This window comes from Osmerus mordax, chromosome 8 (genome assembly GCF_038355195.1).
Source record: "Osmerus mordax isolate fOsmMor3 chromosome 8, fOsmMor3.pri, whole genome shotgun sequence".
NCBI classification, from domain to species: Eukaryota; Metazoa; Chordata; class Actinopteri; order Osmeriformes; family Osmeridae; genus Osmerus; species Osmerus mordax.
The window spans coordinates 8,401,385-8,414,260 of record NC_090057.1 but is presented as its reverse complement, the minus strand read 5'-3'; the positions used below and the strand labels follow the sequence as shown (position 1 = coordinate 8,414,260).

At 50.7% G+C, this 12,876-nt stretch overlaps 1 protein-coding gene across 16 annotated transcripts in view; it reads right to left on the bottom strand.

Moving 5' to 3' along the window:
• Positions 1–12,876, bottom strand: part of epb41l2 (erythrocyte membrane protein band 4.1 like 2) — a 40,629-nt gene that overhangs the window by 23,104 nt on the left and 4,649 nt on the right. For 15 of the 16 annotated variants that reach the window (XM_067242348.1, XM_067242345.1, XM_067242353.1 and 12 more), the window contains exons 2-3: positions 4,111–4,652; positions 2,740–2,979 (exon numbers count right to left, since the gene is read on the bottom strand). In XM_067242348.1, coding sequence (XP_067098449.1) covers positions 2,740–2,979; positions 4,111–4,638 — 768 coding nt within the window. In that variant the 5' untranslated portion in view covers positions 4,639–4,652. Of the gene's footprint in view, positions 1–2,739; positions 2,980–4,110; positions 4,653–8,610; positions 8,694–12,876 lie in introns of those variants that run through there. The other variant, XM_067242347.1, reaches the window with a different exon arrangement.

Here is a 12,876-nt window from a genome sequence, read left to right as displayed (position 1 = left end):
ATGCAGTAGGTCAGGCAATGGTGCCACACACGTGCACACACACACCTGGCCAGACCCAGGATAAAAACAACCAGTCAGACTGTGATCACACTGACACTTTCTTTCCTCCTCCTCTCCCTTCTCTGGGGCTGAGGCTGACCCTGGGTCTGGGGCCTAGTCTGGGGCTGGGGTGGAGCTGTGGGGTTAGGGAGGGGAGACTGAGACTGGGTCTGGGATGGAGCTGTGGGGTTAGGGAGGGGAGACTGAGACTGGGTCTGGGATGGAGCTGTGGGGTTAGGGAGGGGAGACTGAGACTGGGTCTGGGATGGAGCTGTGGGGTTAGGGAGGGGAGACTGAGACTGGGTCTGGGATGGAGCTGTGGGGTTAGGGAGGGGAGACGGAGACTGGGTCTGGGGTGGAGCTGTGGGGTTAGGGAGGGGAGACTGAGACTGGGTCTGGGATGGAGCTGTGGGGTTAGGGAGGGGAGACTGAGACTGGGTCTGGGATGGAGCTGTGGGGTTAGGGAGGGGAGACTGAGACTGGGTCTGGGATGGAGCTGTGGGGTTAGGGAGGGGAGACGGAGACTGGGTCTGGGATGGAGCTGTGGGGTTAGGGAGGGGAGACGGAGACTGGGTCTGGGATGGAGCTGTGGGGTTAGGGAGGGGAGACGGAGACTGGGTCTGGGATGGAGCTGTGGGGTTAGGGAGGGGAGACGGAGACTGGGTCTGGGGTGGAGCTGTGGGGTTAGGGAGGGGGACAGGCCTCAGGGGACGGGGGTTGGTTTGCTAAAATAAAGTTTTTTCTGTGGAATGCTTTGTTGATCCCTGTCTGTTTGTGAACGCTCCCATGGCACTGAGAGAGAGAGAGAGAGAGAGAGAGAGAGAGAGAGAGAGAGAGAGAGAGAGAGAGAGAGAGAGAGAGAGAGAGAGAGAGAGAGAGAGAGAGGAGAGAGAGAGAGGAATGGTGAAAGAGTAACAGAGGTATGCAGAAGGAAAATGGAAAGAGAAAAATGGCAAGAAGGAGCAAAAAGGAAAGATGAAGAGATCGATGAAGAGAGAGGACATAACATGCCATTATAAATATGCCCGTGGCTTCTGGATGAATTAACTTCAACAATGGCTGCTAGTGATGCTGAGCCTTACTGAGGAGGACAAAGCACGGCCTGTTCAAACACCAGAGCAGAGTATTGTAGAGGAGAGTATTGTAGAGGAGAGTATTGTAGAGTCGAGTATTGTAGAGGAGAGTATTGTAGAGTCGAGTATTGTAGAGGAGAGTATTGTAGAGTCGAGTATTGTAGAGGAGAGTATTGTAGAGCAGAGTATTTTAGAGCAGAGTATTGTAAAGGAGAGTATTGTAGAGTTGAGTATTGTAAAGCAGAGTATTGTAGAGCAGAGTATTGTAGAGGAGAAATTGTAGAGGAGGGTATTGTAGAGGAGAGTATTGTAGAGTTGAGTATTGTAAAGCAGAGTATTGTAGAGCAGAGTATTGTAGAGGAGAAATTGTAGAGGAGGGTATTGTAGAGGAGAGTATTGTAGAGGAGAGTAGAGTATTGTAGAGTAGAGTATTGTAGAGGACTGTATGCTATAGTACAGCAGAGTAGAGCAGAGGAGAACAGAGTGGAGAAAAACAGAGCAGAGGAGAAGAGAGTTGTGTAGGCCTAAGTACAGTAGAATAGTGCACAGCAGAGCAGAGGCAGACTGAATAAAGTACAGTAGAATAGTGCACAGCAGAGCACATAGCTGTATAAAGTACAGTAGAATAGTGCACAGCAGAGCACATAGCTGTAAAAAGTACAGTAGAATAGTGCACAGCAGAGCACATAGCTGTATAAAGTACAGTAGAATAGTGCACAGCAGAGCACATAGCTGTATAAAGTACAGTAGAATAGTGCACAGCAGAGCACATAGCTGTATAAAGTACAGTAGAATAGTGCACAGCAGAGCACATAGCTGTCAGGAATAGAGCATAGAGATGACAGCAGATGCTGCAGGTCTAATCTGACAGGAGGGGGAGGGGGGCAACTCAGTTAGGATCCCCCTTTAATACCCTGGGGGGTACACACCCACCCCGCACCCCCACCCCGCCCGCCCAGCCACCAGACGACCCCCTGCAGAGCGTGCTCCGCCTTTCCCCAGGACATCCCTTCATCACACATCACTGATAAATCAGGAACTGAGTAGGACTCTGATTAGCTTGTTAAATCTCCTAGGGAACCAGTATAAACATCGCAATTATGGAAGTCCCCTCACGCCACACTGCTACAGCTGAGGACACGAAGCAGAGAGGTGAGAGGAGGTCAGCACACAGAGCACACAGCAGCCACGCCCTCTCAGCCCTCGTCCTGTGCAAAACAACATTAGCTATAATGGGATCTCTCCAATATTGACAGCATGTGTGCATGTGTGTGCAAGTGTGTGCGTGTTCTCATTTTCATCAATAAGACATTAGCTGCCAGTGGTTCAGCTCACCCACAGCAGTAATCCCCTGCTTCAATCTCTTGTTCTTCCACAGAACATTACATACACACACACTTCTGACCATTATGCTGCATCACAGGAAGACGATTCTGAATCTGACAGCAATGACAACACCAACGTCACTCATGTAGTGTAACCAAGGGCAACGACACAACATCCACAACCACACATTAACATCCACAACCAACATGCTCGTTGCGAGTATTCCAGAAGTTCCAATCACACAAAAATCCCTTCGTAGCTTGTTCAACGACGGTAGCTGTGTCCCTAGGGTTCCACTCACCTCCACCTCGCAGGGGAACTTGGTTCCGTCCAGCATCATCACGTGACACATGGCCACCTTCATCTTCTTGGTGAGCTTGAGAGGAGACTTGAGGATGGAGTGACCCTCCGGCTTGCAGCTTTTGTCCTCCTCCTTCTTCTCCTCCTTCGCTTCCTCCTCCTTTTCTTGCTCCCCCTCCTCAGGTGGCTTGCTCTCCTCCGCTCCCTTCTCTACACACTCCTCTTTCTCCTCCTTGGCAGGCTGCACACACACACACACACACACACACACACAAAGGATCAATAAGAGAGAGAACCGACCGTCAACATGAACAGAGAGCTCCTAGTCACCAGATCTGCAGTAGTTATACTATCAGAACCAAGTCCTTGCTTTGTCCACCCCTCAGTGTATGTGTGTCTACATGTCTGTGTGGATGTTTTAGTGAGTTGAACCCTCGGAGAGTTCTATCCAAAAACAAGAGTTTCCATTGGCCAGATGTCTGGGGGTGATGATGTCATGGGAGGAGAGAGGAGGGCGGAGGCCTAACCGGGCCAGGATGATGACCTCACTGCTCAGGATCCCTCTGATCGGATCACAATACTGACCACCACACATAGCAGCTGAGAGACAGGCTCTGGGTCTGGATGGAGGTCCGACACATCAGGGCGGGTAAGTTACATGCTGTGTGTGTGTGTGTGAGTGCTTGATGAAGTCACTCTGGATAGCAGCATCTGTTGGGCAGTTATGTTTTATTTATTTCAGCTCAGACTGTTCCAAGATTTAGCAGAAATGGGTTCTACAACCCTAAAACAGCCATCTTCTCTTTCTCTAATAGAGCAGCCATCTTCTCTCTCTCTCTCTCTCTCTCTCTCTCTCTCTGTCTGTCTCTGTCTCTCTCTTTAGAAGAGCAGTCATCTTACCACTCGCTCTAACAGAGCATCCATCTTGTCTCTGTAACAGAGCATCCATCTTATGTCTCTAACAGAGCAGGGCCCAGCTTGTCAGTATGAGCTGATAGCTTTTGACCTTGGCATAGAAAGACAGGGAGGTGGAAGCAGAGAGAGAGAAAGAGAGAGAGAGAGAGAGAGAGAGAGAGAGAAAGGTGGAGAGAACGAGACAAGGAGGTAGAAGAAGAAAGACAGAAAGAGAGGGAGGTAGAGACGGAAAGAGAAGAAGGTTGAGGTAAAGCAAGAGAGGGTAAGAAATAGAACTGGTCCCACAGGAGGAGTCTGGAATCAGGTCATGTGACTACAAGAATTACAGGATCAGGCGTTCACCGACAGATGACTGACAGCTATATCCGATAGAAAGAGCGCAACAGTCGGTTTGTGGATGATCAAACATAGATTAGAATGTTCTAGAATGTGTGTTTCCATAACAACGGCAAAGTACCTGAGTGTCTGCACTGCCTGTGGAGTGGCTCTCCTCCTTCTCTCCTTCCTCTGACTTTACTTCCTCCCTCTCTTCCACTTCCACTCCGTTCACTTCCTGGTTTTCCACTGGGGGTTCTACCGGGGGAGAGGTCTCTCCCACTTCCTGCTCTGGCTCCGCCTTCTCCTCCTCCCCTTCTACTGTGGCCACACCCCCGTCTGTGGGCGTGGTCTCCAGAGGCGTGGCTTCCTTGGGAGTCACTTGGGTCTGGGACTTCTGCTTCTTAAGCCATGGAGGCAGGAAACGAGAGATTCCCTTCTCCTTTACAGGTCCTTCCTTTTCCTTCTCCTCCTCCTTCTTCTTCTCTGGTGTGGTAGCTTCAGGAGCTTCCGGGGTGGTGTTCTCAGAGGGCGCTGCTACTTCCTGGTTTTCCTGCTCAGGGGCGGGGCTGTCGGTGGGTTGGGCGTCAGCTGTTGGAGCTGGCTCCTCCCCTTTCTCCTTCTCGGGCTCCTTCTTCACCTCAGTCTCGGATCCCACCTCTGTTGTCATGGCGACCGTTTACACTGGTAAGGGAGAGAGAGAAAGGTTGTGTTACGCTGGATGTGTACATACACAGATATCACAATAATCGTATGATAATAGCCGTATCGGGTGCAGCAATACTGTCTACTGTTACACTCTACAGAACCCCTTTATGCATCTCCATGGTAACCTGAGAGGTATAGGACATAATTTAACGACTGAAGCAGAGGTGGGAAAACACTAGTGTGAGTCTACTCGACACACACAGCACGCGCACATACACACACACTCAGCCATAGCAAGTCTTCAACCCAAATATCAGTGACACTGCTAGGTCCTGACACTCATTTGCCATGACAACAGGGCCGGGGGTTTGGTCCATCCTCAGTCTCCCTGCTTCAGGTCAGTATCGCCATGACAATGTTGTCTGAACACACAGTTATGTCACCATGATGAAGGACGTGATAGGAGGCCATATGCAAATGAGTCTTTCCATGACAAGTGTTGACACTATCAAGCCTGGGTTAGAGAATCTCTCTGATTCAACACTCAGTCAACGTGTGTGTGTGTGTGTGTGTGTGTGTGTGTGTGTGTGTGAGCATGTGTGTGTGTGTGTGGGGGGGGGGGTTATGAGGTTCACACAGCTCCCTAGAGAACTATATTCTGTGTCCATTCAGGGGTCTATTAATAGAGCAAGATTTTCATGCATGGGAGGAGAGGGAGTAGCGGATGGGAGAGGAGATGAGAGAGGAGAGGATGTGTGTTTGTGCGTCTACTTCCGACAGCCTTCAAACTCCCACCTCAGCCTGTGCTGACCACGTTTACACCGTAGCAACATGCTATCGCAACCTCACTCACCCCCTAGCAACAGGCTGTCCTAGCTCCACCCACCCAGGCAGCCTAGCACTGCCCAACTCGTGCAACAGACTAATCCCGCGGCTGTAGATGAAACAGCACCAACTGTCACAACCAATCACACTCCAGTTCACAAAATGGCTTCCTGCTACAGACCCTGACTCATGCTGACACACCCTGGTCTGTGCCGATATCATCAACCATATCAAACAAACATGCTTAAATACACACACTCACATAAGCAGAGCGAGACATACACACTCACACACAAAACTAATATACTGGTGACAGGGGTGTGAGCTTTACAGTGGACAAACCTTTCGTCCAAAATCTTCTGAGATCATGTGACCTGCATTTGTACCTGACAGTTTGTCAGGGTGTAGGTCCTGATCCAGCACCTTCCGCTGGATCAGGACAGTGGGGGGGTGTTTGTGTTAAGTGATGAGGGACAAGAGATTTGGGATTATCCTTAGTCGGATCAAACACCTTTCAACCCTACTGTACACACATGCACACCACACATAACTACTGATGACCCCACAACTGTCGATTCAAACCGAGATGTTCTGAGAACAAATGCTCTCCTAAAGAACAAGGAGTCCTTCCTGGTTTTCATCAATGAATGAAAGAGAGAGAGAGAGAGAGAGAGAGAGCAGGTCAGAGTTAGTCACGCTCTGCCTTGGCTTTCTCTCAACCACACATAGGGCAGCCTCTCCCTCTCTCTTTTTCTCTCCCTAACCTTATGTCACCCCCTCCCATGGCCCCTTCTCTCTTTTTCTCCTCTATCTCTCTCTCTCCTCTCTCTCTCTCTGCTCTGTCTCCTCCCACCTCCTCTCCCTCCAGTTCCCACAGAGCTCCAGGACAATAGGACTACCATGCTCTCAGTCTCTCACTGGCTAGAAAACACTCCTCCAGCCTGTGTGTGTAACTGTTGTGTGTGTGTGTGTGTGTGTGTGTGTGTGAAGGGACTGGGAATGGACATTTCCGTGCCCCTGCTCTCTGTAGCCAATAGTACACCCCCCCCTCCTCCCATAAGTCTATGTCTATGTAGGTTATGCTTTAAAGTGAAGTGTTTTTGTGTGAGTGTGTGTGTGTGTGTGTGTGTGTGTGTGTGTGTGTGTGTGTGTGTGTGTGTGTGTGTGTGTGTGTGTGTGTGTGTGTGTGTGTGTAAATGTGTTTATTGGGTGTCCTCTCTATGTACGGTATAAGTGAAATGTTTATGAGGCTGGTTACGTAAGGCTGTTGTACCATCTGTAGCCTGTCCCACTAGCTTCCTGCCTGATGAGGAATCTCCAGCTTATACAATCCTCATCCTCTGGTGCTGTCCCCTCTCCCCTCATCCTCTCCAACAGCACCCTGCTCTGGGTGCTGTCCCCTCTCCCCTCATCCTCTCCAACAGCACCCTGCTCTGGGTGCTGTCCCCTCTCCCCTCATCCTCTCCAACAGCACCCTGCTCTGGGTGCTGTCCCCTCTCCCCTCATCCTCTCCAACAGCACCCTGCTCTGGGTGCTGTCCCCTCTCCCCTCATCCTCTCCAACAGCACCCTGCTCTGGGTGCTGTCCCCTCTCCCCTCATCCTCTCCAACAGCACCCTGCTCTGGGTGCTGTCCCCTCTCCCCTCATCCTCTCCAACAGCACCCTGCTCTGGGTGCTGTCCCCTCTCCCCTCATCCTCTCCAACAGCACCCTGCTCTGGGTGCTGTCCCCTCTCCCCTCATCCTCTCCAACAGCACCCTGCTCTGGGTGCTGTCCCCTCTCCCCTCATCCTCTCCAACAGCACCCTGCTCTGGGTGCTGCCCCCTGATCCCTCCAAGGCCACCTCGTGCTGGGATACACTTTCTCAAAACCTTCTCACACTGTTGTTTTTAAGCCTACTGGGCCTAATTAAACTACTGTCTACCCAGTCTCCTTCCGCTGGCAATGAACCTGTCTCCTGCTAAGTGATGGATGACTATGCTAGCTCACTAGCACTGAGGTAACTGAGGGGATGGCTATGGTAAACACCTTGCACTAGTTTGCATTGCTAGCTCCTCTAGTTAGCACTCTCGCTTATTAGCTCTTCAAGTTAATATAGTTAGGTCCTACATACAGCACAGATCGCTTCTAGAGCACACATTGCTAGTTCCTAAAGTTAGCATAGCTAGGTTCTTTAACACATACACACAGCTAGGTCTGGATACTGCCTGCTTGGTGAGAACTCGCAAGGGAGGACAGAGGGCTTGTTTTTCTAACCGTCTGTGTGTGTGTGTCTGCGAGTTGTTTTGCTAGCTCTGTGTGTGTGTCTGTTTGTGTGTCTGCACGTGTGTCTCTTCTAAAGGATCTACCCCCCCCCCCCCCGCACAACCTAATAAAAACACAAACACGCACGCATCAGTGATATCACTAGATGTGTTGTATGTGTGTGTGCAAGCTAAAGCACAGGGTAAACAGAATTCACAGCAGCACCACATGTGTGATCCTGTCTGCACGCACACGCACACACACACACACACGCACGCACACACACACTTACAGTACACACAGATGAAAGGAATGCAGTGAGTGAGCGGTCACCTGAAGCAGGCCACATAAAACAGACATGACCTGACAATGACACGCCATAAAGAGGCAGCGAGCACACCCTTCTCGCACTGCTGGTGGAGGTAAACTGAGCACCTGTTCCCCTCACCAGCTCAGAGTCTACAGCCCACTGCTGGACAATATGGATCTAAACATTACTGAACTTTATAAAATCATATATAAATCTGTGTCCCCTGTTGCGTTAGAGAATGCTACAGCCAGGTCTACAGTCTCTCTCCTATCTTTCTCACAAACATGTCTGTGTCCAACCGCATGACCCAAAGAAGAAGACAGGCAGCTTATTCAACACCTATTGTAATCAGCTGACAACACATTCTATAACATATAACATAATCACATTTGACATAAAACCCATGAGCCAATCTGAAAACAGACAGGCAGCTAGACAGAAGGACAGCTAGACAGGCAGGCAGCTGGAAAGGCGGACAAGCAGTCAGACAGGCAGCTAGACAAACAGGCAGCTCGAGCCTGTCTTTGTGAAGGGCTGTGGTCCGACTAGCTCTGTGATCTTGCGGTCCTATCCCTTCTTGCAGTTATTATATATCTGTGTCTGAGATATACCTTACCGTGATCTCTCTCCCTGCAGCACTGTCTTGTCCTCTGCAACCTTCCCTCTTCACCTCTCCTTCCTGCTCTCCCTCTCCCCCTCCTCTCTCTCTGCTGAGTCCTGTGCTCGCTCAGCCTCCTGCTGTTTTACACACTGTCATTACCACTCTGTCTCTCTACAGCCCTGGAGAATGAGGCCGGGGCAGAGAGAGAGGGGAAGGGAGGAGAGGAGGAGAGAGTGGTAGGGATGGGAGAGGGGATTGTGAGAAAGAGAGGGATGAAAAAAAGAGTTCAATAGAGACCGAGAGAGAGAGAGAGAGAGAGAGAGAGAGAGAGAGAGAGAGAGAGAGAGAGAGAGAGAGAGGAGAAGAAGAAGAAGAAGAAAAAAGTGAGAATCGGGGGAGTTAATGAGGGCTATGGAACCAAAGGGGCATAGAGGTATAGTGAAAGAGAACAGGAGAGGGAGAGAGGAAAGAGAGGAGTGAAATAGGAGAGGAGGAGAAGCCAATCCCTCCAGCTTGTGAATGTGCCTAGACATGGTACAACCACACTCCAGATCCTCCTAAGGCTGGTGGTGGCTTCAAAGCACAGGACGTTCATTCATTCACGACCTGGGCCAATCCTCCTGGTCTAGTCAGAGAGCAAGACCCTGCCCCCTTAGAGACGACTGCTGTCCGGGTTTTAGAGGGCGTTGCTAAGCAACCTCAAGTCCCTGGTGGAGCATGTGGTTACCTGGGCGATGGGAGGAAGAGGAGGAGGAGCAGGCCAGCCTCGCTGCTGTTGCTGTACAACCTAGTTTATACTACTAAAGTTACATGGTGGGTTTACATGATCAATCGCTGACATTGCGATGCCTGGTAATGTTGATATACTGTGCAGGAGCATAAGTAAAGCAGGAGGTTAAGTGGTCACTGTTTACTGGTCTGTTACACAGAGTGATGCATGTTTCTAATGGCCTACTGTCAGTCAACAGTATATCCTCCCCAGAACTCTTACAAAACCAACCATTACCATAACCCCAAACGTTTAGAACACTGGTCCTTAACCCTTTACTTAAATCCCAACTTTCCTAAACTATCCCCACACCGGCCTCCCTCCCCTAGCTAACTTTGCATGGCAGCTTGCTGGGGTCATGTAGAGGGTGCTGTTACCATGTTAACATGCTCACATTTTGTTGGTCTCCGAAATTACTCTCATAGGCCCCTTTCATTGCTGTGGCAACAGGCTCCGCCCCGTGTGATGACCTCTGACCTGTAGTCAGCAGCCGGGATCTCCGGACCCTGCATCCCCACTAGAAACCCACCGTAGGACACCATGACACCAAGAACTGGCTGTGCTTGCCATGGGAGAGATGTGTGGTGGGATCAGGTCAGCCTGTGTGTGTGTTTGTGTGTGTGTGTGTGTGTGGGGGGGGGGGGTACAGGGAGGGTCTGAGTGAAGATGATGTCATGCCTGGTGCTCCAGTTGAGGGCGGTTCCCTGTTCTCCCTCTGCTGTGTTAGAACCCCCCCTGGGAGAACATCACATCTGGGTTCTAGTTTGAACCCTGACCGGTATTGCCTGGCTCCAACCCCACCTTAAGCCCAATGGGGGGCTCTGGTTCTGGTCCAACTCTGGGCTGGACCTCACAATGCCTCAGCTCTCTGGGGACAAGGAGGGGAGGGATGGAGACAGACAGAGATGTGGAGAAAAACACAGAGAGAGGCCTGCTTGACCAGAACTCCAGGTGAACCAACCAACCCTAGTCAACCACTAACCACACCCAGGCAGGGAGGGGAGCATTGAGGGATAGAGAGAGCTATGGAGGAAGGGGTGGTGGGAGAGCAGGGGTGGGGGGGGGATTGTGGGTCGATTTCTAATGGCCTCTCCCTACACAGATGCAAAGCTGTTCACTTGGTAACAGGAGCTACTAGACTCACATCCCTATACAGTTCAAACAGGCTCCATCCAAAACAAACAAACAAACCTAACAACAAAACAAAAAGAAGACCGCATGAACCTTTACTAAAGCGGCTGTTTGGCTTCACGTTTGATCAGACAAAAGATGGAGAGATTCAAAGAGCTTTTGATACCTGTCCTGTCCTCCCAGCTGTCTTTTGACAGGGAGCCATGCCCTTTCATACCCGAGCCCACACAGCTACACAGCAGAGATAGAGAGAAAGAGAAGGAGGAAGAAAGAGAGGGTGAGAATGAAGGACAGCGTGAAGGATGAAGAGACGGAGGATGGGAGGGAGACTGATAGAACATGAGAAAGAGAGAGATAGAGGTAGCAGAACAATACAGTAGTGGGAACTACTTTAAAACAGCCGTTATTACTGAAGAGTATATTTGTGTGTGTCCGTGTGGGTGTGCACATTAGGGGCATAGAAGGGACATCAGATTATCAGCCTATCAGCGACTCCTGGGGAAACAGGAAGTCCTGCCACACAGCGACACGCTTCATCCTTCCCTTTCAGGCCCCTCATTTCCTCCTCTATCTCCTCTCTCCTCTCTCCCTAATCCCTGTCATCCATCCTCTCCCTCCCTCTCTGTCGGTCTCTCTAGTAGTAACACTGAGCCTCTTTGTCTAAATCACTTCAAAACAAGGACTTGTTGCTCACACCAAACATCCCTTATCCATGAGAGGAGAGGAGGACAGGAGGAGTACAGGAGAGGAGGGAGAGGAGGAAAGGAGGGGTACAGGAGAGGAGGGAGAGGAGGACAGGAGGAGTACAGGAGAGGAGGGAGAGGAGGACAGGAGGAGTACAGGAGAGGAGGGAGAGGTGGACAGGAGGAGTACAGGAGAGGAGGGAGAGGAGAGGGGGGAGAGGACAGGAAAGTAGGGCAGGAGAGGACAGGAGAGGAGGACAGAAGGACATGAAGACAGGAGGAGTACAGGAGAGGAGGGAGAGGAGAGGGGGCACAGGACAGGAAAGGAGGACAGGGGAGGAGGACAGGAGAGGGGGACCAGGAGAGGGTTAGTCCCACTGTTGCTACTCCACTAACCAATCAGAGAATGAAGAAACCATCTTGTTTACACAGCTTGAGTTGAAGGGAATTCTCCCACACACACACATCCACATACAGAATGGTATGACCTTTCAATAGAGAAGCCCATCTCTGCATGCAGGGTCACCTGATTTTCTAACGGCCTGGTCCAGTCTATCCTACCTGGTCCAGTCTGTCCTGCCTGGTCCAGTCTATCCTACCTGGTCCAGTCTATCCTACCTGGTCCAGTCTATCCTACCTGGGTCAGTCTATCCTGCCTGGTCCAGTCTGCCTGCGCTGTTCCTGCTACCCTGCCTGGCACATGACCTGGTAAATAAAATAATCTGTTTTTCACTGGCTCGGATGCCCAGCCAAATCAGGCTCCCAAATTAGGGCCACATTCCCTTTCTGCTGTTATCTGTCTTCTACTCTCGCTGTGAGATCCCCGGCAGCCCCCCCTCCTCCACCAGAACCAAGTCCCTGGCGGTGTGTGCCTCTGTGTGTGTGTGTGTGTGTGTGTGTGTGTGTGTGTGTGTGTGTGTGTGTGTGTGTGTGTGTGTGTGTGTGTGTGTGTGTGTGTGTGTGTGTGTGTGTGTGTGTGTGTGTGTGTGTGAAATCAATAGTCATGGTTTGCTGTGGCTTTTGTCAGTGCTGCAAATGAACAATGAAAGCAGCTTGTAGAGAACACGTTTAGATGACAGACCAGTTCTGTATGGAAGGAGACTAACAAACAAGAGAAGGGGTGAACATCTCAAAAAGAGAAAGACAGAGAAAGAGGGGAAGAGAGATGATCAGATAAGCAGCCAGTACAGATAGAGAAAAAGTGGTGACATTCAAGCCTGGTTTGTTTTCTCTGTGCTGAGGATCTATGTGTTGTCCTGTGTTATCTTTGCATGTGTGTAGCGTGTGTGTGTGTGTGTGTGGTGCGTGTGTATGTTTGTGTGTGTGTGAGAGAGAATCCTGGTCAACCTAAAATGATGTGACAGTTAGTGTGACCAGCAAAGGCCAGGCAGGAAGAGTAGCCCTCCAAACTGGATGTTCCCATAGCCCTTCCGAATGGTTGGGCAATGACACACACACACACACACACAGCTCAGCAGATCAGGATCCATGAGGAGACACAGCGACATGGTGGCTGGCCCCGCCCGCTCTGACAGGAAGTTCACGGCGGGAGCCAATGGCAGACTAAATGCTCTCATCCCCTTGTCCAATCACAGGCTGACGTTGTTACCTGGAGCGACAGGTGGGCTGAGTGTTGGTATGTCTGCCTCCTTAGATGTAATTTAGACTTGGCCCATCAGGGTCCAGCTGACAGCCTGG